The 25,319-nt window shown below is 37.2% G+C and overlaps 1 protein-coding gene across 1 annotated transcript in view; it reads right to left on the reverse strand.

Moving 5' to 3' along the window:
• Positions 1-289: 289 nt before the first annotated feature.
• Positions 290-25,319, reverse strand: part of COL12A1 (collagen type XII alpha 1 chain) — a gene marked incomplete at its 5' end in the record, with an annotated part of 104,175 nt that continues 79,145 nt past the window's right edge. The window contains 15 exons of the mRNA XM_081998047.1: positions 290-951; positions 3,316-3,486; positions 4,534-4,602; positions 5,680-5,868; positions 7,457-7,523; positions 7,634-7,669; positions 13,996-14,067; positions 15,144-15,197; positions 16,419-16,472; positions 17,947-18,000; positions 19,967-20,062; positions 20,592-20,645; positions 21,523-21,609; positions 22,253-22,330; positions 23,504-23,653. Coding sequence (XP_081854173.1) covers positions 770-951; positions 3,316-3,486; positions 4,534-4,602; positions 5,680-5,868; positions 7,457-7,523; positions 7,634-7,669; positions 13,996-14,067; positions 15,144-15,197; positions 16,419-16,472; positions 17,947-18,000; positions 19,967-20,062; positions 20,592-20,645; positions 21,523-21,609; positions 22,253-22,330; positions 23,504-23,653 — 1,413 coding nt within the window. The 3' untranslated portion in view covers positions 290-769. The remainder of the gene's footprint in view (positions 952-3,315; positions 3,487-4,533; positions 4,603-5,679; positions 5,869-7,456; positions 7,524-7,633; positions 7,670-13,995; positions 14,068-15,143; positions 15,198-16,418; positions 16,473-17,946; positions 18,001-19,966; positions 20,063-20,591; positions 20,646-21,522; positions 21,610-22,252; positions 22,331-23,503; positions 23,654-25,319) is intronic.

A 25,319-nucleotide genomic window follows, 5' to 3' on the forward strand; every position in this document is an offset into this window, starting at 1 on the left:
CTGCTTTTGATAACTAAGAAACATTGTATTCTGAAAAAAAAATCCATACTAAATATACAACATAAACATGCAATTCATCTCTGCAGGATTGACTGCAATTTGGCATAAATGTTGCTGTGTCTACAAACAAGGAGATTTCAGGCATTATTAAACTGTATCCAGTTGATACAATGAGTTCAACTACTTAATGTCTGTGGTGTTTAAAGGAGATGTGTAAGAGCAGCATATGCTCTGCAAAGTGTAACTAAGAATAGAAGAAAATGACAGTGATATTAGAAGGAGAGGGAAATTTTTGTTTCTTTCTTTTTTAACTAGATAATGCAGACCTGTGATCTGACTGAACTGCAACCATGCATTTGAAAGAGTAGAAAAACGTAGAGCTAAAGCAGACAGTCCTTAGAAAAATTGCAGCAGCTCTGTGGTTATTTTTGTTTTGGTTTTTTGGTTTTCTTTTTTTTTATTTATTTGTTTTTACATTATTTTAATGAAAAGGCAGCACTGGGATAACTGGATGCACATACTAACCTGTACGCAGCCACTATAAGCAAAAGTATTTTACAAGCATTTCGAGAGCAATATGAAGTCTATAGGTACACACATTGCTATCCCCACATAAGCAAGATACAGAACAGGGGTGCGTCTGATATGAAGAGACCAGAAAGCTATGTTGCAAAAGAAATTATGCACTCTCCCTTTGTGTATCTGCAAATGCGAGTATAGCAAAAACAAAACCCACCAACCAAAAAAACCAAAACAAGGCACAGATTTTTTATGGTTTTGTTTTTGCTTTTCTTGACAGCGATCTTTTCCAGCGCATGTGCTCAGGGTATTCTGGTGAGTGCATTTCAACTCCATAGTCCTCATACTCGTCCTCTCTCCTTTCTGACTCCATAGGTACTATAAAGGGTTCAACTTCAGGTTGATAGGGTCCACTTTCAGGCACGTATGGTTCTGGTTGAAAATAGTTGTCCGATTGAACATAATAGTTATCGCATGTCTTTGAATCCACAAATACAATGAAAGTTAGCTTGTCTACATAAAGTTAGTCCCATCTTATTTCCATATAATAAGTATATAAATTAAGAGTTCACAGGGGGTATTTTTTAGTTTTGTTCATGAATACTTTTGGCATTAAAATAATAAAAAGTTTAAAATTTGTTTTGAAAGGCTTTGTATTTATAATTCACAAAACATTGCAGAAAGAGTCTTAAACTATGCAAGGGACAAATTATTGTAAAAGAAAAAAAAACCAAAGAAAATCAAAGAAAAACAAATAAACATATTATTTTACAGCTATTTCAGTAAATCCAGCATGAGGCTTTATTTTAGACTGCGTAGGTAATAGAAGACATGGAGCAGGTAAAATGAACAAGTGGGTTTGGCATATACTAATTTTGTCTGAGAATGGGAAAGTAAGTGTAGATGTAACTATCACCAGCGGCAATATACAGTACATGTCATTGTCTCGTGCTGTTCCTCGTAACAAACCGAGTTACAGCTGGTGCTTCAGGAACACCAAAAACTACAGCAAAACAGAAGAAAAATAATTATAAAACTTTGGTATTTATAACTGCAGTTACAGAATCCAACAAGATTACATATAAAAAAAGGCACATGCCCCAATTCAGACACATTGGTAATAAGCAACAGACAGGTAGGTTTCACAAGTTGTCAAAGATGTTATTCTGGCATATAGCAAGCAGCAGCAGGCTTTTATGCAAAAGCATCACGTAGAGTTGTTAACAGATTTTAGTGAATACAGTCCCATACAAATCATTTACAAGCCACAATTAGTTTACTATTTACAGAAGTCATTTCTCATTTACCAGGTTAAATCTGTCTCTCCTAATGGCATTACCTTTGCTGGTTAGTAGTTTTATAAGCCTCTTTCACCACTGAGGCTTTCGATGGTCTGGGTCTTTTTTGAAAAAAGAAAGACTGTCTATTTTAATATTGAAAGGCAACAAGCTTAAGAAATTGACATCACTGTCCTTTATCTCATTCATGAGTTGTGTTAGTAAAGAGAATCTCCCCATTCTATGAGGCCAACATGGTTCAAAAACCATATCCGTGGTGAAATATCCATACGGACTCATTTTCTAATAAGCACGTGCGCAAACATCTCAGAAACAGGATTTTCATGTATTCAAACTGTAAGCAGCACTGGCGACTTAGAAAATGTGTTAGCCGAAACCTGAAACAGGTCAAAGATGATGTTAGTCTTTTAAAAAGTCCATCTGATGTGCAAAAACATACTTTCATCCAACTAAATACATAACAGTTAAGTCATAGGCATATATTTATATATGTATACATAGTTTCTTACTAGAAAGGAGAACACTGCTGAATCACAGGTACAATTTTCTTTCTTTTTCATTTAAATAAGAATTTTGTGTGAGATCTGCACAACCACCTGGATTTTTAACCAGCAGCACTGAGTCTGCAAGTGTGTACATATATATATATATATCTATCTTTTCTCTTTTTTTTTTCTTTTCATGGGTACATGCACAATACACTAACAGCAAACCATATCCAATAGTAGTATCACATACACTAATTTTGAGATGTTGCAATGCATACATATTAATTTGTTAACAATACTGTGGTCCTGCAGGATCCCCATGTTAAAATATATTAGAATCTTTCCAGTCAGAAATTGGTGGCCGCTGTGACACTTTATTTTGATTCCAGAAGCAGCCTACTGTTTTGAGTGGAAGGCTGGTATGACCCAGGGCTAATCAGAGACTCCATGGTGTTTAACTCAGTAGAAATTGTAGGACAGTGGTGGTTTTCAGTTGTCTGCACTGTATCACCGAATGGATTTCCTTTGTGGAAAATTTTTATTTCAGGTATCAATTTTGTATAAAAAATCCTGACATTGCTCAAAAAGAGACACACGGAAATTGCCAACCACAGCATTCTTTTTATTTTTCAAGAGAAACATGGAGAATTCAACCTTGTTCTGAAGACGATTGGAAGGGGTGGGTATGGAGGGGAAAAAAGAAGAAGAAGAAAACAGTCACTTAAATCCTATGGGCAATATCATCAGCTACTAACCATCTATGTTTAAAAAAAAAATTTAGTTACTACTTCCTATTTAAAGCAAACCACACATAACATTAAGTAAACCTGCGTCAAAGTCCAAATGACTGCTCATATACCTGCACATTACAATGAGGCAGGCCTGTTCATTGCAACTATTTCCTCCTGATTCAGTATGTCCAGGCTAGCAGGACTGTCCTCATGTAAAGCAGCTCAATATGGGCAGTCACATCTGTGAAGGCTATTTAAGGCAAGTTGTTCATAACCTACCTGGGAATCCTTGACCATTGTAAGGGATGCTGGCACACTGGGATGAATCGCAATATCCTGGTGGCCCTGGGGGACCTCGAATACCCACATTTCCAGGACGACCTGGCGGCCCTGGTGGTCCTCGTGATCCTGTGGAGCCTGGTGGACCAGTTCTAGATTCTCCTTGTGGACCTATTTTTAGAATTGAAAGGTTAGGAGGTTGTTTTCTTTAAAAGCCAGCTTGATAAAGCAGCTAACATTACTGCTGTCTAGACTACACAGTCTAGGCTATGTCTTTGGTGAGAAAACACTTGCACTTTGTTGCTATATGGGGGTCAACAGAAAGAAAAACAAAAGAAAACTAGAAATGTGACTCATCATTAGTTGCTTCCCTGTGTGTGGCTTACTTAAGGATTTATTCACAGAAACGGATTTAGTAAGGTTTGAGCCAAGTAAGAAACATCAATGAATTCTCTGGTTTATTTCCCCTCCATGTAAGATATGAAGATCTCAAGGGAAACTACTAGATTAGACAAGCACACTGGATTTCAATTAAAATATAGGAGTACATTAATTCTGCTACTCTGTAGCCCCAGGATAGATGAGGTAATGTTTTTTTTGGATTTGGTCTTATTATGGTTAGCAGAAAAGTAAAGCTTCAAGTAACTTGGGCTACAATGTGCTGCAAGCATCTTATGCGTCCTGTAATGAAAAACCATGTTTAGCCTAGTAAACTATGAGCAGAAACAAATGATGCAGTTGTTTTCTGCCAAGGCATCAGTGAACAAAATTGCATGATACAAAGAGCAAAACCAATGGTCAAATCATCTGGCATTATCATCTGGTAACTCTGCATGTGGGAGTACTTTGTAGTCCAGGGACAACTTGTAGTTCTGTAATCACAAGTAAAAAATGGAACTAGATACTGCAAAAGTATCATCTGATAACACTTATGAAAATATCTGCCAAATATTTGGACAATGTATTTTCATTAAATACATTTTTACACAAGCAAGCATGCCAGATGAGTAAATTACAAGATAAAGATAAATACCTATTAGACACATCCAAAAATCTTTCTAAATTGCCCTTTTTTGCAGGGGTTTCCAGCAAACTCTAATACATTTCAAAAACATAAGGTGAACAGAGTAAAGCATGTTCAGTCACCATATGTAGTCTAGTTCCCTATGAAGAAATGTTCTCTTTTTGTCCTACTTTTCTGTAATCTGAAATATTTACCAGGTGGTCCCGGCAAACCTCGTGGTCCTTGAGATCCAGTCCCTCTTTCGCCTTTCTCTCCAGGCATTCCTACAGGATTAAAAAAAAGTAATAAAAACCAAAGGAAGGAAACCACATCAACAAATATTTCTTCATGTTTGCTCATTGATGTCAATATTTAGTTCGCATTATTTAATGTAACAAGGCTGGTCAAACCTTATTTTGTACAGATGTCCAAATGTGCACTTGGGAAAATAATTAGGATATAAATATACTAACCTAAAAATAAAGTAGGATGCAGAGGTAATTTAGTGTGAACAAACTTTCTCAAACATAGAAAAGTCTTTGGGATATTTAAAACACCACAGAACCTTATTATTTTAAACTACAAGCAGGAAGGTATTTTCAAGCTTGCATAATTCTGCCAGAAAGGACACTTTACACTTTCTTCGAAACACTTATGATGAAATAAGTTTAAGAAAGAGCAGAATTCAGAAATTCATTCTTCCTTGATTTTTTCTTACTCTTTTTTAAAGATTATACTAAAATATATGCTAGAAAACACAGCACTGAGTCTACGCTACAGTAGAGTAGCTGGAATAAACAAAGGCAACAACATAGTACAGTACAGACACTCCATGTCATTGCAGTGATTTAAGGTAGCCACAAAATACCCATGTGCTCAAACTCAGTTCAGAGTTGCTTCCCTCTCTGAGTACTGCAAAGAGACAAGGATGTAGACCTAATTCTTTCAGCTCCTACTTTTTATTCTCGGTAATGACTCATTTTCTCTCTTAATCAGAGTTCTGTTCTGCAGAGTTGTGTTACTCCAAACAGCCTTTCAAGATGTAGCTGTTTAGTGCCAGAAGAGTTCTGAGAACATCCACTTTCCTGGGATATCCTGTAGAAGCCTGAGACAGCAGCCAAAATGTTATACCAACTTGTGTTTCATGAAACATGAACAAGGGAGAGACAGAGGAAAGCACTGATGTAATTAACCTTGTCCTCCAGAATATCCACATCCTTCAGGCAACCCAACTGACCTAATAGGCTACAGATAGGTGTGGGCTTCCTAGTCTGAGGTGGTAAAGGGATCAGACTGCTCCTCTGGCAGCCTCTGCACTATGCCCGCTGTGAAATATATAAGCCACCTTGGAATTTACTCACCTCTTTCACCAGGTGGTCCTTGGACCCCAGGAGGTCCTGGGAATCCTGGTCTTCCTCCAGGTCCAGGCTCTCCTCTTGTCCCAGCAGCTCCTGGGGGACCAGGTGGTCCTGGTGGCCCTGGCTGATTACGGTTTGAATAATAATCGTTCGGGATTTGATTGAGCATTTGATTGAACCGGCTCATTTGACCTTTAAAAGGAAAGAAAAATGGTTCAATAAATCATGTAAAATGAGTGAAAGTCTTTTATCAGAATGGGAAGGAATAACAAATTATCTCTCTCCATTAAATCTTATCCTTGTTCCCATACGATAAATTAGTGGTGAACTAGTACAGATGAATTGGGAAGACTTAAGATAAATGTCTGATAAGGAGGCTGAAAAGAAATGGAGAAGGGAGGGAAGAAAGGTAAGGGAGATTCTGGAAGCCAGTAACATTAACAAAAACTAATTTTAAAACAATTGAAGTCACAAAATAAGAATTTGTTTACAATACTCTTGCTCTCAGAGTTCTAGTTAGAGGTTATTTCTATTCTGAAGAAAAGACTTGTTACACTTCTAATGGTGGAGTAACACATTTCTTTGCACTTTCAGAGCTCTGAAGCTCCCAGAAACACAGTAAAATTATTCATGTGTGAGCTACTAGCAGGACAGAGTCTATGAAGTCGTTTTCTTAAGCCTGTAGGATGCATAGGCTTGTATCTACATACCTTCTGCATATAAGCAAATTTCATTTCCAAAGAAAGGTGTCTGAGCAAAGGCAACAGCATTATGAAACAATGCAGAAAGAAGTCCTTAATGGGGGGCCACACTAGCGCTACCTGATTAGTGCAATGTGCTGATCCTAGCATAATCCTGAAGACATGAGCTGAGTATGAAAAAAATAAGACAGGGATGTTCAAAAAAGGGATACTAAAAGGTCTCAGACAACACATCCTTATTCATAAGCCTAATACATTCATGAATGTACTTTCCTTCCTCTGTGATGCTAATAGATGTGCAGCTAATAGCAGCCATCACAGACATTTTAAAGAGCATACTGTCCTCCTGCTGTACACAAGCACTCTTCATGATCCAAAAGGTACATCTGTTTACCTCAATCAGCACTTACTCTTGTTATATAAACAATTAAGAAGAATTTATGGGCACATTTCTCTCTGTCCTCCTCAGCTGGTCTACTGATAGCAAAAGCACCTCCTCGGGGACAGAGAGAAAGCCTCTGCAGAGAACAATTTCATGGGCTGCACAGCTGCACTGTGTGGCAGTAGTGGCCTGAAATTCAATCTGGACTCCGTATCCAAATAAACATCATTTTTACTTGCATAGCGCAGATGATTTTGTGTACAGTATTTGCCCAACACTCATCTGTCTTTTCCTGCTAGCAAAGTACCTGCAGTGAGCCTCCTTTTTCTCACCGATTCCCTCCTCCTGAAGACATGTTTAATAAGAAAATGTATACTGATTTTATGACTAAGATAAAATAATTTTGGACCAGACTGACAAAAGGAAAGTCACCTTCCTTGTAGAGTATTAGATTTGCATGTATACTTCTAAAGGTCACAGATTAGTTCATGACCAAGCTAGCCATTTGGATCTGGCAAAAATCTAGTGCTACATTTTTTTCCACCAAATCATTGGCATTGGACAGCTATCAGGTCACTCAAGCTCTCGTTATGCTCTGTGGCCAATATCCCTCACGTTAAATTTAAACCACTGTTTTCTATTTAACAAACAAAGTAGTAAATTACTAGTATGAGAAACAAAGAAAGAAACCGTTTACCATTTATGAGTTGTTCACAAACTTGTCTTGCAACTGCTCGCATCATATTCTGAGAAGCAATGTCACCCTAAAAAATCAAAACCAAAACATGTGTTTTATTATCAAGTGCTCGTGCTTTTAAAGACATAGTGTTTACTTAAAAAATCTGAGAAAAAAATTACTTTAAAGCAGACTTACTCTGTCACCTTTTTCTCCCTTCATTCCAGGTGTACCCTAAAACAAATAGAGTAAAAAAATAAAACAGATGAAGGATTATGTTACTCCACCCCACCTACAGGTTTGAGACATGCAAATTTAGAAAATATTTTGACTCCTTCAAGCAGACAGACCTGGTCCTCCTTAAACTGTACATTTCAGAGATGCTAAAGCAGGTGCCAGAAAAGACTAGACAAGCAGTGATCTTCTGTGTATAATCAAACACACTGACAGACACAAACTAGGGCCAAAGAAACTGATATATTCTGACACTAGGAGCAAAATGGCAATTTGAAAGTTGAATTTCTAACATCACTTTTCTGTAAATGGTGAATAGTCTTGTGTAAATTATGTATGACTTTAATTTTAAGTCTTAAGTCAGCTCATCATAAGTAAGCTAGGAAGAATAACACATGACTAGGAAGGGTAGCTGTCTCCTTGAACCCACAAGAAACAGACCCTGCGTTAAGTGAAAAAACGCTATGTAGAGATGACACAGAAGATGGAGAGAGATGCCATTAAGTGATTATTCTATTTATAACAACAGCTTCCCTGCTAATTCTCAACCATTTCTAGTCTTACAATAGTCTCATAGAAGTCTTAGCTTGAGCTGCTTTATAATTATTGCCATTTGCCAAGAGCTAACTTTTGTCTAATAGCAATTTCCATTTGCCTTTGAATACTCTAGTGGTTGTTGTGGGTTTTTTGGTTTTCAAGAATATGCAAGAAGCCAACCAGAAGGACTGATTCTAATTTTTATATACGTATGTTTCTATGGCTGGAAAAAAATCATGTATACTCTAAAGATGTTTTTAAATGCTGAGCTGGAGATATGCATACACAATCTGCAAACAAAATTTTGAGTGTGCACCTCTCACATTTTGAGATTTTAGCCTTATGTTTGCATTCCAGTGCTAGCAAAAAAAAACATCAAGAGAGAGCAAATCATACTTTCCAAAGAAATTGTAATTACAATGTTTGTTATGATGGATTTTTAAAGATTTTCAAAATAGACAGCAATGATCTCAGAAGGATATTTATAACTTACTGTGGTCTATTTGACATGATTTTGGCCACAGTAAAAATTGCAGATGCACATTTAAAATAAGTAGAAAATTAGATTCACAGGTATTTGTTTTAACCACTAGGTCTCCCTTTGAAAAATCTAAAAAACTGCAAAGTGTTTTTAACTATTTTTTTAATTTTGACATCAAAATACAAAAGAAAAAAGGAAAACAAAACTGCATTTACTGCAAGACCTGCTTAGGAATCCATCACGAATAGCCCTTCCGATGCTCTTGAATACTCACTGTGACAAATACCACATATGCTGAATTGCAGGTCAGTACAAACAAAACTTTGCCCTAAACTATTGCTCCTGAAATGGTTAGTGTGAGTTTTACAGGTCACTTCAGCAGATGCAGAGTCAGGCCACAGCTGAGTCCGTCTAAAAGTCTATTGTAAATTCACCTGCCAGAATGTGTCCAAAGAGCACGGGAGCTTCGTTAGTTATGCAAAAAGAGACTAGCATGAGTTCAAATAGATTTTCACTTGTAGCCTAAATTACTATTTGAACATAAGACATATTTCAAAGGTGAAAGACCAGTTTGGTCATCTGCTCTGCATGGCTCGCCACCATATTTACCCATACATCCTAAGTATGACTGCTTTTTACACTGTAGTATTTCTTTAAGGAGTCTATTTATCACCATTAACAAAGCAAAGGCCAAGTGTGGGCCGCAGCTGTTTTTCATAACATTCCTACAGTACCCACAATTAATTTCAACAACACGAAACGACAAATCATTCCATTGAGGTCACAGCAGATACAATTCGAATGCACTGTTTCATAGAATTCCCTCAAAGTTTTGGGCAAACAAATTCCCATGGGGTATGTCAGGGTGTGAACTTCGTATGCCATCTGAGCTCCTCTACAGCAGTGCTGCATACACCTACCCCATGACATGCCACAGAAAATATTAGGCAGCTCATCCATCAGTGAGTTAAGTAGTTGGCATATGGTATATTTGCATCATGTATAACAGATAGTTCATGCAAAATTAGTTGTACAGACTCAAATGAAAGATTCAGAATGGTGACACCATAAATGTGTCACTGGAATAAATTATGCCACCAATGAGACAGTTACTCATATGTACACTATATACCCGTCAAACTGATGAATATTCTTTCCCATCTGTCCTTCACTCTTTCATTTATATCTTTTCTTACTCTGTGAAGTCCACAGGGAAAAGGTCTGTCTTTTAGTTTTAGCTTAGCACAGCCACATGCTGAAACAGACTATGGACTTCTAAATGCCATAACAACATAAAATAAACTGCAACAATTAAAACCATCAGGAAAATATGACATTTCTATCTGTCATTCTATAATAATTAATATTGTGGTAAATGTGGGTGTACTGAAGCTCTGAGAGATGTAATTTGACTCTCAATTCAACAGACTTTAACATCTCAGTCATAAACTATCACACATATCTGAAATATCCATTGAATAGAATTGCATGTTTTTCACTTGCACTAGTCTATAACATGAAAATGTAGAGGAAAAAATATTAACAAACTATTTGGTGCTTCTCTTTCTGTTTGAACCTTGGCAACTTATTGCTATTTCCTGAAAGCATATTCTTTTCAAATTAACTGCTGAGTACATATTTGTAATACCTGTTCATTCTAATTATCATTCTTTCTAAAGGCTTTCATGGTACAACCTGGTAGTTTTGACTGGAAACAAATCATGCAGTGTGTCTTCCTGTTATTCACTAGGTAGGTGCAAGCATTAGAAATCAGTTTTCTGGTCTACGGTTCCAGCAATATTCCAACAATTACTGAAAATGCCCTGTTCCAATGAATTCACATGCTAGCATGTTCACACAGCAGAACTGCACACAGAAGAGAAAAAAATTGAAACAAACTTTTTAAAAGGTTCAAATCTTATATACTGTTTCTGGAAATATTTTTGCTGAGCGGTCAAGAAAAGTCCTTCAGGCTGTCTTCAGCTACAAGCCCTGTTGGTAAGACAGGAAGGTGCTCTGGTAACAAAAGCACAACATTGCACCAACAAAGGTCCTCCAGCTAGAAAAATGTTAAGGCCATTCCTTAATTCTAACTGAAACATAGTCAACTTTACAACTCATTGAAATTAAATGAGCCTCATTCTTCAACTTGTGACCTTGCAAGGATACAGTATGACTGGAAATCTATGGGCTATTCCTAACTAATTTTAAAATTTGAAGATTAGAGGCTGACAGGCTAGCTTAACAATAAAATTCATTCTCCACCTGGATATTTTAGAAATATGATTTCAAAAAAATAATTACAATGGCAATTACTGAGTTGCTATTTGCATCTTCCTCCCACTTGGTTATATTCTTCTTAAATTTCACTTTATTTTCTTTTAATAGAGAAAAACGTGCAATTTAGTCAACTGCTTGCCAGCATTTTGAGAAGCAGCAGCTGCTGCTGACATTCTGGTTTGTTGATATCCTGCGATGAGGGAGTCACTTGGGGTCAGTGTGAGGAAGAGCTAGTTTATACTGCATGTGGGATTTTTCTGAGCTGTGTGATGAAGGTTGGGGCTGCAGCAAAGTTCTATGGCTGAAGGAGGACAAAACAAAGGAAGTTTTGCTATTTTTCCTCCAAAATTATTTTCCCCAAAAGAATGTTTGCTCCCCACAAGAACCACTATTTCACTGCTCCCAAAGTGGCGTCTTTTTGAGACCTCATGTAGGATGTCTGCATAGATGGATGCAAGATCAGTGAATACATGGCAGCAGAGAATGGAAAATACTCAAAAACTGCATTCAACTCACAACAAACACATCCCTTACGTGCTTGGAATTACCCTCTAAAGGTTTTCACAGGCTGTTTGCTCCTGGGGGCATCAATCTAATAGCACCTTATATATAAATGCCTTGCACTATTTCCTGGAGAGCTTCTAGATCAACAAAGTCAGATCCTGTAGTCACAGTCTGTTTTACAAACAAGACAGTTCCACTTTTATATGACTTAGTCTGCCTATGTATTCATTACCATTTGGACTCTCACACCTATAAAACAACAGTACTGGAGCTTTTCTTCTCTGGTAGTCCAAGATCTTCTATTTCCTGTTACATTTATTCACAGAAAACATATATGCATTTCTTCTTGAACCAATACCTTCTCTTAGCTTAGTTACTCTTTCATATCCTTGCTGGTTGTTACCCTATGATATATGCACAGACTACGACCAAATTCTCACTTTCTGTTTGACCAGACAGACAGAGGACCGATATATTAATTTCCTCTAGGATAGCCAGTGATCAATTCTCAATAGATTTACTGACTTATTTGTGTTCTTACTGTTCCTTTCTTGGTCATTTTGTTACTACACTGAAAAAACACATAAGTTCCTCTTGGAAGTACTTATAAGCAGATTATAAAGTCAAATTTCCTATTTCCATGCAAATTCAGTTAATGTTTCAAATATCAACTTCTTCTAGTGTAAGTACGCATTGAGGCAGAGAAATGTTTACAGCCACATTCATGGTGTGGTCTGCCTCAACTTAGCACATTAGTAGTATTTAACACATCAGGCAAGAGCTCAAATTGACTGCATTCACTGGGAATGCCTTCATGACACCAAGGCTCCTCATACTTTGCATGTAACTGTGTCTTTTGCCTGGGATGTAATGTTCCTTGCCTTGTAGGGATCTATCACCTGACTTGCACTGCATAGTACCAGCATTACAGATTGTTCAGGTAGAAGAAAAAATGGCAGAATCTAGTTGAAAATTATTTACTCCTTGTATTTATCAGAGGCAAAGTGAAGTCTCATTATCCTTCTCCAGGATGGGAAGTTACAAATTCAGGCAAGCCTGAATTATGATTCAGGACACTGCAAGTTACATTTGGCCATTAGGCTGCACCTTTGACAATTCTAATACTGGACACAAAGGAAAGCATTGAAATTCGGTCCACCAGGAGTCTGATAAAACATCTGTGCAAGGTGTAAGCCAGAATTCTTGCTGGGATCTGTTCTAGAAACATAAAAAATTGTAAATACGGTGCACAGCATACCATTAAAAGAAAGTGCAATAACTGGAAAAAACCAACGTATTTCTACCTGAAAGGAACTCTTAAGATTAGAGTGTAAGAGAACTTACACGCGGTGCTTGGACAGAAGTTGACTGCTTTGCTTTGCAAAAGCAGTGAAACTGGGCTTGTAGCCAAATTTCATTCTATGCACATTATTTACCTGCAGAAGCTCTTTGCTGCTGAACTGGGTCAGCTATCCAGTGCCCCAGGTGAAGGAAAACTTGGATACACCTGGTAGTTTGACGCTCACTTGTGAACAAACCACAACACCTTGTGCCCCATCTACGTCTGCCTAGCATCTGACATGTCAGGAATATCACATTAGCAGTGTAGGTCTAAAGGCAGGAAAGTTTCAGTACTTTCCTAAGACGCTCAATGTCCTCTACAGCAAGGCGAAATGGGATTTATAGGCTGGCAAAAGCAGACTGAATTCAGCACGTGTATGAGAAAATGACCCAGGTTCCAGATGCTCCTGGGAACTTCCACTTCATAACCACCAAGCTGCCCAGCCTACTCTATATTCTTCCAAATTATCCAGCTGTCGTACACACAATGACATTGATGCAGGATGGAAAATTCCAACTGATTGCCAGACATTAAGTTACAACTAATGAATGACTTCCCACTTCAACTGCTGTCTCCACTCCTGATTCAAGCATAATTTCTTAGAGATCCTATAAATGAATCAATTCAAATTTCTCCTGAAACTGTTGGTGGGAGGCAGCACCTTCTGCTCCTTCTCCCTATTCAGGATGCACTTTAACTTTAAAGGTTTGATTTGAACCCACAGAAACAATTCCCAAATAATTGCAAAATCACATTGTAAAAAACATAAAACACTTGCGAAACAGAAGTGATTATATAATATTATCAAAGATTGTCCACCTTCAGCAGTGTACCACTTTTTTACTACACACACATACACAACTATAAAGACTTTCCAGTCATTTTGCTGACCCAGTTCTTCATGCTTATGCAGTGTAGGAATATATGCCTTGGCACGTAATAGCCTATGATCTTTTTAGTGGAAACCAGAGACCACAATTTCCAGCCCCAACTATTAAACTCAGCAAAATGACATACTGTAAAAATAAAATTGTTTGAAAAAAAGGCTTGTGGTCTTAGGTCAGCTCCACTGTATTAACCACCGTCTTAAGTGCAAGACAAGATTTAAAGCACGGAGAAGTCTCATTTTCATCAACAGACTGTAATTTTAAATCTGATACTATAAGTGTATCATTATCTTACTGGTGTCCCACGATCTCCTGGTTTCCCTGGTTTTCCACTTGGGCCAGCAACTCCTGGAACTCCTGGGGCACCCTACAGCAGAAGACATGTAAAGTGAATTGTGGAAATCCACAATGGCCTAAATGCTAATAAGAAATGTGTCATTGTATTGAGTGCAAAGCAATACTGAAAACGGCTCCTATCTGTTTGGAGGTTTTTCTATTAGGTACATATCAGACTTGAAAACTCCTCAGAAAAAATAGTTTATTTCTTCATGGAATTGTGTTCTTTTATATAACACCACAGTTTAACAGGTATTTCTGAATCTAAAGACACAGAATGTGTCTATATGTTTTTGGTATTGCTCTTAGTAACAGATTCCTAAAGGAGTGCAAGACCCTTTGGCCTTCTAACTTCATCTAGCAGGTCTGTGATCCATGTGAAAGTCCAAACAAGAAGTCCATGAAAGTCATTCTAGTGATACTAGATAAATATGAACTAATAAAAGACCAGTGTTAGGTTATATGATAAAAGGTTATCTGCACACCCACAATCTGCACCCACATGTGCACCAGAAAGACAACCATGGGGGAGAGAGAGTATCCCAAATAATACCCTACCCTGGTGGAATCCTCTCTACATAAATACACGTGGTGTAAATGTGTGGTCTCTGTACGTGTGCCTACTGGGAATATATCTTCCACCTCACTACTGGTTGGACCTGGTAACATGGAGCTGCAGCAGCTTTTCTAACATGGTCCCACAAAACACAATGCAGTAGCTTTTGAAGCAAAAAATAATCCTCAAACACTCTTGTCAAGAAAAAATTGTATTAACAGCGTGTCTTTTCACTAGACTACAACTAATAAGCTGGTTGATTTCAGTAGACCTAACTATGCATTTAAATATCCTGCCTAAAGAACCCAGTAAACTGGTGCTTCCCTTACTTACACTGGCAGAAATCAGTTTCAAAACCACTCTCATAAATGTTTGTGAAGACATGATCTATGCAGCTGTCTGCTCACCTTTACTGAGAGCTTCACAGATCCATTTAGGATATTAAACAAAGGATCCATTTCATATTTGACAGAGACTGAAAATGTCAATGTGGCTCTCTCTTGGCTTAGGTCTCTTATTTCAGAGTATACCAAAGACAAAGTTATATTTACCGCTGGTCCTGGTGGGCCTCTGGGACCTGTGGGACCATCTTTTCCTGTGAAACCCTGTTCAAAAACAAAAACATGATTAGAGACTAGCCTAAGATTGTAGCATGATTAAAATGGCCTTTAAGATTACGTAATTGCAATACTCTTCATTACTATAACATGTATTTTTAAACCTATCCACAATGTAAGTTTTAAAAATAGCTATCACAACTAACGCTGGAGAAGGCTATGGAGCAATGAGCTTCAGCCAGTTTAGATGTTCAGCTGTTGTTGATTAACTGAAGATGGAACAAGACACTCTCAACATTTTTAAGAAAAGGAATTGTTGTTCTAGCCCAGAGAAGCAAGATTTCCCTTTTTGCTATTCTCTCGCTCACAGATTAGCTGGAAAATCAGATGTTTCTCCTTAAATGAAGAACAACCTCCCTCTCAGACACTTACTCTGCAAGAAAAGATGCTGAGAAATCCCATTTCAATAATCTAACAATGCATTCACAAATTAATATTTATGGTCCATGGCCCACTAATGACCCATGAATCCCATAGTACATTCTTTGGCAACTGACTATCATATGGTTGTCTGTTTTCATTTCCAGCTATCAACTCCCACTAAAGGATAACTATAAATGCTCTTATCAGATATTAATTTTGACTATAAAGGTCAGTCATTGCTTCAGTCATCTCAAAGGTGGTATGCCACTGTGAGGACAAAAGAAATTTGCTTAGTTGACCTCAAATTAGAAGCAAGGGCTTGCAACAACTCCACAATTAAATACCTGTGCACATGCCCTTCATCATGAAGACATTTCAGACACCCCCATCCAAAGAAAAGCTCCAGATAGTCAAAGGTTAAGGAGCAAACTTGACCTTCACGGTAACAATGGCACAGACAGATTCTTTACGGATATGACATCTCCCAGACATTGAGACAGGCAGAGTTTCAAAGCAGCAGCAACAGTGTGTGGAAGACAGCAGGGCCAAGTACCTCAGCAGAGCCCTGCTCAGTTTACATACTGCCCTGTGGATGCAGGCATCTGAGAACCTAATCAGAAGAGCGAGCAGTGCAATTTTCACAGAAACTATCTGGCTACCCTACGGCTATCTGGGGAGGTTTTCACCCCTAAGTTTTTCCAGTCCACTTCTACCTCACCAGGTTGGATACTGATAAAAGAACTCCTTCTGAAAAAGTATTTCAAAATAGAAAGAGGTGATAAAGAAGTGGGACGGGGGGACCAAAATTACTTGGTCTTTTCAGAAGATAAACTGAGGAAACCTTACCCTTTCTCCTGGAGGTCCCATTGGTCCAGGTGGACCAGGTAAACCTGGGGTTCCCTAGAGGAAAAAGGAATAATAAACTGTATCCATGACAGAACAAACATCACTGCTATGCTAATCATGCCAATATATGTGCACACATTCAAATATTTAACTGTCTTCAATGTTGTTTTTTGGCATTTAAAAAATAAAACAAACCTTTACAAGAAACCATTTATTTCATATACCTGATACAACACCCTCACTCTACTTTTTACTTCCATTTCCTCACCAGCCCATAATTCAACTTCAAAAATAATTTTCAGTACTGTTCCCATAAAACAGATATAACTGGTTTATTGCCTTTACAAGCATGACTTACAGATGTCAGCTAATCCTTTAACACCTGGTGCTAAAGTGTAGCTGCAATCATTGATCAGAGTGTATCTAAAGAAACAAAAATTAGACTCTTCCTTTATTATTCTTTTCCCCCATTATCATATTTTTTAAAATTCTGCTGCTTTATTGTGCATATTTTAAATTCAGTTTCTGTTGCTTGTAGTTTCTGCATAGAGAAAAAACGTTAACATTAAACAGGCAGGCTACATTAGAGGACACTCAGGAGTAATTTCATTCAACAGTCTGTAGGATCAGTACCACTGTTGTAGGAACTGAATATTGAACAGTCTTGTGTCATGTTGTCATGTTGTTCCCCCTTTTCTGTCTAATCTCGCTGTACACTAAAACTTAGCATTGCTTTCTACAGGATATTACTACTCCCTAAATGTAATAAACCCTACTCCCAGGGTTATAAGGACTAATAAAACAGGTAAAGAATACAAGGCCCTTGGTTCATGACTGAGCTTATCTGATACATGAAACTAAATCCACAACACCATTTAAGCATCTCACATATAGTCTTTATATCCCCAGTAAAACCAAGGACAATATAGTAACCAAGGAATATTAGTTGGCACCACATGTGCAGATCAATGACCTTAGATTATCCAACTCTGGCTGGCTATCCAAAAAAACACTTATATTTTCTTTTCACAACCTAATCCTAGTTTATAATATAGAAACCTGCAAGAAAGTGAAATTTAATATTGCTTTCTTCTTTCAGAAAGCATACAGTTAGTGTCCCAAGACCATTTGACTTCCAAAAGTAGAAAGCAATTAGACAACATTGCTGAAGAGGGGTTCTGCAACCTTTATTTTAGGAAGACATTTAACTGCAGGTGGTCAGAAGTTGAGGGACCTTCCTGGGGAGTTATCAGTGTACTTTTCCTAATCCAGTGGTGTGTCCCTGTGCATTTACAACTGTCCAGATGGACATTTGGCTTGACTCTGTACAGCTGTTCTTTCACTCTTGCTGTTTTGAATAGTTTACTATTTCCTACATTTCAAATTCCTAAGTGTAAGGTAATTATGTTTCCCAAACTATTGCTTAGGAAGGTATAAGAAGCCCATGACTCCTAGTGATGTCAAAGAGCAGCCAGCCTGCATGAGGAATACTGTAAAATGACATTATCTTGTTTAAGTGTCGACTTACCGATCTCCCTGGTAGTCCAGGCTGGCCAGCATCACCTTTCATTCCTTGACGACCCTATAATTTTCAAAAATTATTGTTAAAGAGTCTGAATTACAGAATAGATCAGCAAAATAATTAATTTGTGTAAATGGACACAAAATATTTCCTGCAAGATACCTAAATTAAGGAAACCATAAGCCAACTATGTATTATGGAATAAAGCAAGATACATATACCTCTTAACTGAAGCAATACTGATCATCTCACAAACATCTGCAAATGCAGGAGGACTGGTTGATGTTATATTAAAAACATAGGCAAGCAGACATTTGGAGAGGGCACATACTTTGATAAGGAAGTGACATGGGCTTTTCAGTAAGAGAGACTGATACCAATGTCTTCACAGGCAGGAAAGCAGGGTAGGGTTAATGTTTTCTCCCAACCTTCCTTATCTTTCCCAGCTGGTGAATGGAGCTGTCTGAGCTCATGAAAGGTAAAACCTTGGTCTTTTTAAAGTATCACTGTTTTTCTCTAACCCATGGTCTAAAAAGCATTACACACTTCCAGGACACAGGGTGCGGGAGCATATAAAGCAGCAATGTCTTGTCTTTCACAAGCTGGTTGCATTCCATATATACTACAGCTCTGTAGGATAAATGCACAGTCTAAACCCAAATGAGCTAAATGTGACAATTCAATATTACCCACAGTGGCTTGTGTGATAATCCAGCATTAATAACTGTTGATGACACACAAATAATCAAACAATTTGTAAATATAGCCTGCCAATGTGAATTGCGATTGATATGAAAAGCAAAATTACATGACTCAAAAGTGGCACTCTCACATTGTTACAACTTCTCATTAGAATGAATGAGAACAATTATGTCAGTTTTGTTGGTGTTTTCATTCTTCAAAGGTTTTCAAACTGAATGTGACAAATAAAAGTATTTATCATATTCCACATGTAAAAGGAATGTGTTTGGCCTTTCTTGCTGTTTGGCACCTCTAGCCCATCTTGATGAAGTTTTTCCTCCCGGCATGTAACAAAAAACTGAAAAAGATCTACACTGGTTAACAAAATCTTTCTATTTTGTCCTTACAAAACAGAAGGTGCACCTAATCTTAAAGCACATTTTGTTTTCCATTTCCCAAATTACATTATAGACTGAGAAAGTAACCTGGTTTCAAATGCAAAATGAGACAGTTTACAATCAGACACCAATTCTATTATTTGTTTTCATAAACTTTATATTTTAATCAGACTTCATACAAAAAGCTCCTGGTTATATTAAAATTCAAGCTATTCCTTTCCTAAACAGGAAACATCAAAATTATATTCCTGCTTTTGGGGTGATTACTTATTAAAATGTGGCAAAAGCAGTCTTGATATATTCAGAATGTAGACAAAGGATTACCTATGTTATCTGCTATAAAAAGCAGAATCTGGTGAACCTTCATCAGTGTTAATATAGTTACTCTGTCTTTGAAAGTATGTACATGAAATCAGAAGTAGCCCCTCGTTAAAATATGCATGCTGCTGCCAAGAAAGCCCCCTAAAAATGAGGAGCTATTTTGTATGCCTAGATCTAGGCACCCATTGCCTCTCTCAACTTTCAGCTGCTGATTTAAGCTCAGAAAATAGAAGTTGGACATGTAATTCTGTGAGAAATCTTTCAGAGTAATATTGCATGCTTAATTTTCCTGCACCAGAGTTTGATAGTTTTGAGGCCTAGAATTTGAAAGCCTAGAAACTATAGAAAATCTGTAAGAGAAAAAATAGGGTAGCACAGTGTACATTACAGTGTTTAGACTCTGTCGCTTCACAGACATCCCATAAGCATATGTAACATTCAGGACAGAAAATGCTGTTGCATTGGGAGAGACTTGTTTCAGAAAGAGACTTGTTTCATAATACTACCACATCGCAGGGAAAAACAAATGTTAGAGCAAAGCTAGCACCCTCTTCCCAAGACCACCACCCCCATGGTCAGCTCTGACTCCACACACAGTGACACCCACATTCAGAATGGCCACTCACCGGTTCTCCTGGGATTGACAGCCCATTGGGGCCCTGTGGACCTGGGGGACCTTGAGGACCAGGAGGACCCGTCTCACCACGAGGACCAGGTGGCCCCTTAAAGCAGAAAATTAAAACAAGATTGTAAATGACAATCCCTTCTTAGATCCGTAACTGTAAAATCCTTTGGGTTAGACACTTAGGATAAGTCAGAAGCCTAAAGACACATTTAATACTTCAGAACAACTGTGGAAACAGTTATCCAAGTGGCATATTCTTTCATAAGCTGTTCTGTGATTCATGTTGGCAGTCTCAGGCCAATATGTGCCTTCTGGCAGTATTAATTAGAAGTATAGCTATCGCCTCTGTACAGAAGAAAGGACAAGAATGCTGCAGAGTGTGTATTAACACCCTGATGCATGTATTCTAGTTTCCAGATGTGCAGTCAACGCCATTGAGGCTACATATATACATAAGCTCTGTATACACAGCCTCAAATAAGTAGGCTGCACATAAATAGCATATAGGCATATTTCCAATTAAATTTTTAATCTCCATTCTTAGCTCAGCATAGAACTAAGCACACAAATTTTCACACAGGTAAGCATGCAGCAACATTATAGATGTATTCCAGAAAGATACTTACAGATGATCCAGTCAAACCCCTTTCACCTCTGGGACCTTTTGCGCCTGGGCCACCCTAAATTAAATATTTGGAAGGAAAATACATTTCACACAGGAAAAGCAAGGGTACATCATACTGGTGTGCATTATGAATCCTCTTTATCAAACTCTGATGTGAAAGCCCAAAGTTTTGAATTGTATAGATCACACTGCTAAAAAGAGTACTAGAATAAAAGATGCATCAGAAACTAAGGTAAACCACATCAGCTTCAGCCTTGCCAATTCAGCCCATGAAAAATTACTGTCATTTTTGTCTCTGCAGATAGAAACTTCTTCAATTTATATTCATTAAAATCTCTGGAAACCTCACTAATAGACTGCCAGACAACTTAACTGGGCTTCAGATGCCTCATCCTGCATTTTTGATAGCTTCGAAGTAGAAAGACTACTGGGCTGAGTATAACTCCCTTATATTCAAAGCAATTGGTAGGACCATATCCATTCCATAGATTACTATCTCTCCACACAAAAAAAGAGAGTAACTAATTTATTTCCCTGACATAGTAAAGAATGTTTCCTTGGAGTGAAATCCTGACTCTGTATTTAGGAAAAATATTTGCATAGTCCGTTAAAAATATCTCGTACATGAAGCAGCAAGACAGCTGAGATTGGGCCAGATTCTTTCAACCTATCAAACAATAAGGAGCTATTCACAGTGATCACATTGGAAATGTGGAAAAAGGATTATTATATAAACAAGTAGAGGTGGTAGGAACTGCCCAACTGTGTTTTAAACTAAGATGAAAGGGGAACAGATTATCCTGATGTTATGGACATGCTAATAGAAAATATCTCTCTGACTGACCTTTGTTTCACAAAACCACAGATCAACATAAAACTACTTCTGTAAATTTAAAAATCAGAAAATCTGACTCTTGCAAATACTTCCTTACAGCTGGTCCAGGGGGTCCTGGAGGTCCCACACTGTCTTGAGTACAGGTACAAGCATTTGGAAGAGCTGGGCATTTTGCTTCATCTCTCTGAAAATTAAATCACAACTATTACTGTCCTTTTAAAGAAAAAGTACTTGGTGGCAGCATATTTTTCTAAAACAATAATAGCAAGATTCTCTATTATCCTGTTTCCAAGTATAAGTAAAACTCACAGCTAAGCGGTGGTTTCTAAATGTTTCTACAGGACCTTTCCTATTTTTAGCAAATTTTCTCTGTGAGTTTTATAAGGCACTAACAACAGACACACAGGCAAAATCAAATTCATATGCAATTTCTGTTGTTCGAGTATTTATATTCATTAGAAAATCAGCTTGCTCTGACAAAGAATAAACTAGTTGCTTTTTAAATGCCAATCTAAGAATAGATTAAATTAAAAAAAATAATATAGCTAATACATTCATGACACCTAGGATGTTAAATATCACTGAAATACAAAACAGAACCAACATTTTTTCCACCATTCCCAAGAGACTCAATTCTACCACATTTCAATCTTTCTCCCTCAGACACAAAACTTTGAAATGCAGTATTGTTCACTGGCTGCTCTGACAACTGTGATTCAGCTGGGTGATTCAGTCAGTGTGAGGTATAATACCAGGCTAATATTGATGCTGTTAAATTTGCCATTAATAACGATTTTCTGAATAACCTCTTGTTCATTTATACTTACCATAGAAGGAAGATCACAGCATCTGTCTCTGCTAGTCCAAACCGGACTGCATACAATGTCAAAATTCTGAATTTCTAACTGTAAAAGAAAGGGGGACTCTTGAAAGATACTAGAGATGTTATTTATGAAATCTGTTGGCATTATCATTAAAAATGACACCCCAAACAATTTCTTTCTAGTGTAGTTAACATCAGTCTTTCACTTCTTTTTTGACACTGACAGAAAAATTAATTAAGAATAAAACACTTAAAACCAAGCCTACATAAGGCTACAAGAACTTCAAGAACTGATGCTTGCTCTTGTTCTGGGGCAAAAGGTAGCCAAATAAAGTGACTCAAGAAATATTTTGCAATACTTAATGAATAATAGTGATGAACAACTACATCGACTGAGTGCCTGTGCACTTCAACATGAAATCTGGCTGAAAAACTTTTGGACCAGCTCAGAGAGCTGCAGTCCTTGAGTCATAATAATTCAGATTCGTGTATGGAACTTTCCACTGACACTAGTGGAGAAAAGCTAATGCAAAAAGGCTGGAGTACCTTAGGTACACTGTACGGTGAAAGCAGTTTCCTCTCTTTTTTTCACCCCAAGAGCTATGATCCTGTAGTTTGATACGTACAACCAAATATTTGGTGGTGAGTACCAAGAACCTTCTTCAGGTGTTAGGGTTTGCACACATGGGTCAGATTGCAGACTTAACTCTTCTAATATGAAGCCCAGATAATAGCACTGTTTACATATTAAGTGTAGTTAATCCATCAAGATAATTGATATGCCCTTCATAGCAGCAGACACTTCTTCACAGTAGGTTTGTTGATCATAAAGCCAGTGGGTATTACTCTGATCACCCGGTACAAGAGAGACCATAGGACTTGCTAGAATTAAAAACTGTTCATTAGAATATGTCTTTTAGAAAAACAAAGCAATCTTCATTTAAAGACTTGCAGGGATAGAGAATCCACAGTAAATGGTTTCAATGACTAAATACTCCCTCTATTAAAGAAAAAATTTTTCTGCTCTTGTTTGAATTTACCTGACTGCAACTTTCAGCTATTAGATTTTTTTTCTCACAATTCTGTTAGAATGAGAACACCAAACTTCTCTGTTAAGTATATTCGATCTTGCAGTACAGGCATTTGAAAGCTTTGGGTGCAATATTGGTTTCTTAGCAATCCTTAATGTCTAATCTCTTTCCTCAGAAAATTTCAAGGACTTGCATTAATGAATGGATTAAGGTTTATTTCTTACTGTTGCTGATTTCCGGTCGCCTTTCATAAGTTTCCCAAGTATTTCATAGCCATCAGTTGTGATGTTCCCAGCTGCCTTAATTGGTTTTTCCAGTATTTCACTGCAGTCAATGTAAATCTTAACATTTGATGAAGTTACAACAATATGGACCTGAAAAAAAGTTTACCATGATATTTAGAAAATGCACATAGGCAAATTTACTCTAATAGTTTAACAGTATTTCACTGTTTAGGTAATACTGTTTTAAATTTTCTTCCTAGTGATGCTGTTTTACTTTCAACTGGTGGAAAAATCCAAACTCAAGGAAAGTCTATGACATTAGTAACCTCTTTAAAATGTGTTGAAGGTCAGTAAGACGGTTATGCAAGCACAGCTAAGAAATACTATTTAAAATAATAGTTGAACTGCAATGGTCTATTTTTAAAAAAGCTTGCCTGAAAATTGCTTTAAGATGGCATAAAAGAAAAAAAGTAAAAAGAATTTCTGAGAGGAAGTGAATATAAGCTCTGCTTGTCCTCTTCTGATGGCTGGGACCACACAAGAGGTTTATGAGCCTGTGACTACCCACTGGCTAATAAACTCTGTAGTTCAGAGAGTAGATTGTTTTAGATCCAAAGATCCACAGATGACTCAACCAGAGGCATTAGTTACATTGAGATACAGGAAGTGAGCAGAGAAGCCTGCCCAGAAAAAGACAAAATAATGGAAGATGCAAGAGAGAAATTTCCATGAGAGAAATTTGGCTACAAAAACATACGCCAAAATAAGGGGAAACAGGGAAGAAGAGGAAGAGATTAGGGCAAAAAGAATTACTGTAACAAAGGAAGAGTATGTTTACCAGGAGAAAAGAATGACGTGTTTGGGGAAAACATCACAAACCTTAAACAGAAGAACAAATAAAATGAAAGCAATGGTTACCATTCCAAAAATTTATAGTACGTGTGGCAAATGTTATGAAAGGGAATTTCCTACATTTCGCTGAAAACCAAAGACATTCAGGAGTCTCCAAGAAAGAAACAAGGAACTGACATTTTAGTAAATCTAGTATGCAGTTGATAGAAGAACTTCTTAAGGCAACAGAAAGGTTTCAGTGGCTTTATATATTTTACATACTGCATATATTTTATATACAACATTATAACATCTATGTAGTTGTTAAAATATCAACACAGATCAGTAGTAAAGAATCCTTGAATTATTTGTGTTTTAAAGCTTCTGTTACCACAGTACACAACGCTTCAGAAACATATTGCTATTTGATGACTGCTTTAAAAAATTGGCATAAAGTTGAAAGACAGATTCCCTTAAATGTCCTGAGTCAACAAGTGCCTGAACAATCTCCTGAGAATTTGTTCTTTTTTTCCATATTAAATATTTTCCCATGTGGAGTTGTCTCCAAGGCATCTGCATAGCTTATCTAAAACTCTTTAAACATTATGTGCTTATGCTTTATATAACTGGAATTAAGACTTTTGAAACTGCCCTCATTTTTTGTCATCTGAAATTCAGTCGGCGTCACACTTTAATTCTCAGTGCTGTGTATACAAGTGGTTTTTTTTAATTCACATTCCCCACATTGTTCATTGACCAAATACAAAAAATAGAGGAAAGATAACTGAGTGTGTCCAAAGTATATTTTGGTATTACATTCCAAACTTTCTACAAAATAAAATAAGCACCATGCCAAAACTTTAAATTCATTATTATTTAAATACCATAAGCTGATGACTAAATTTTACAGGTTAATGAATGCATCAGACAGTTTAAACTCATCACAGATGTAATTCACTAATTCTGAAAGATACCTAATATGCAA

The sequence above is a fragment of the Phaethon aethereus genome (genome assembly GCF_964289735.1).
Source record: "Phaethon aethereus genome assembly, chromosome: 3".
NCBI lineage: Eukaryota > Metazoa > Chordata > Aves > Phaethontiformes > Phaethontidae > Phaethon > Phaethon aethereus.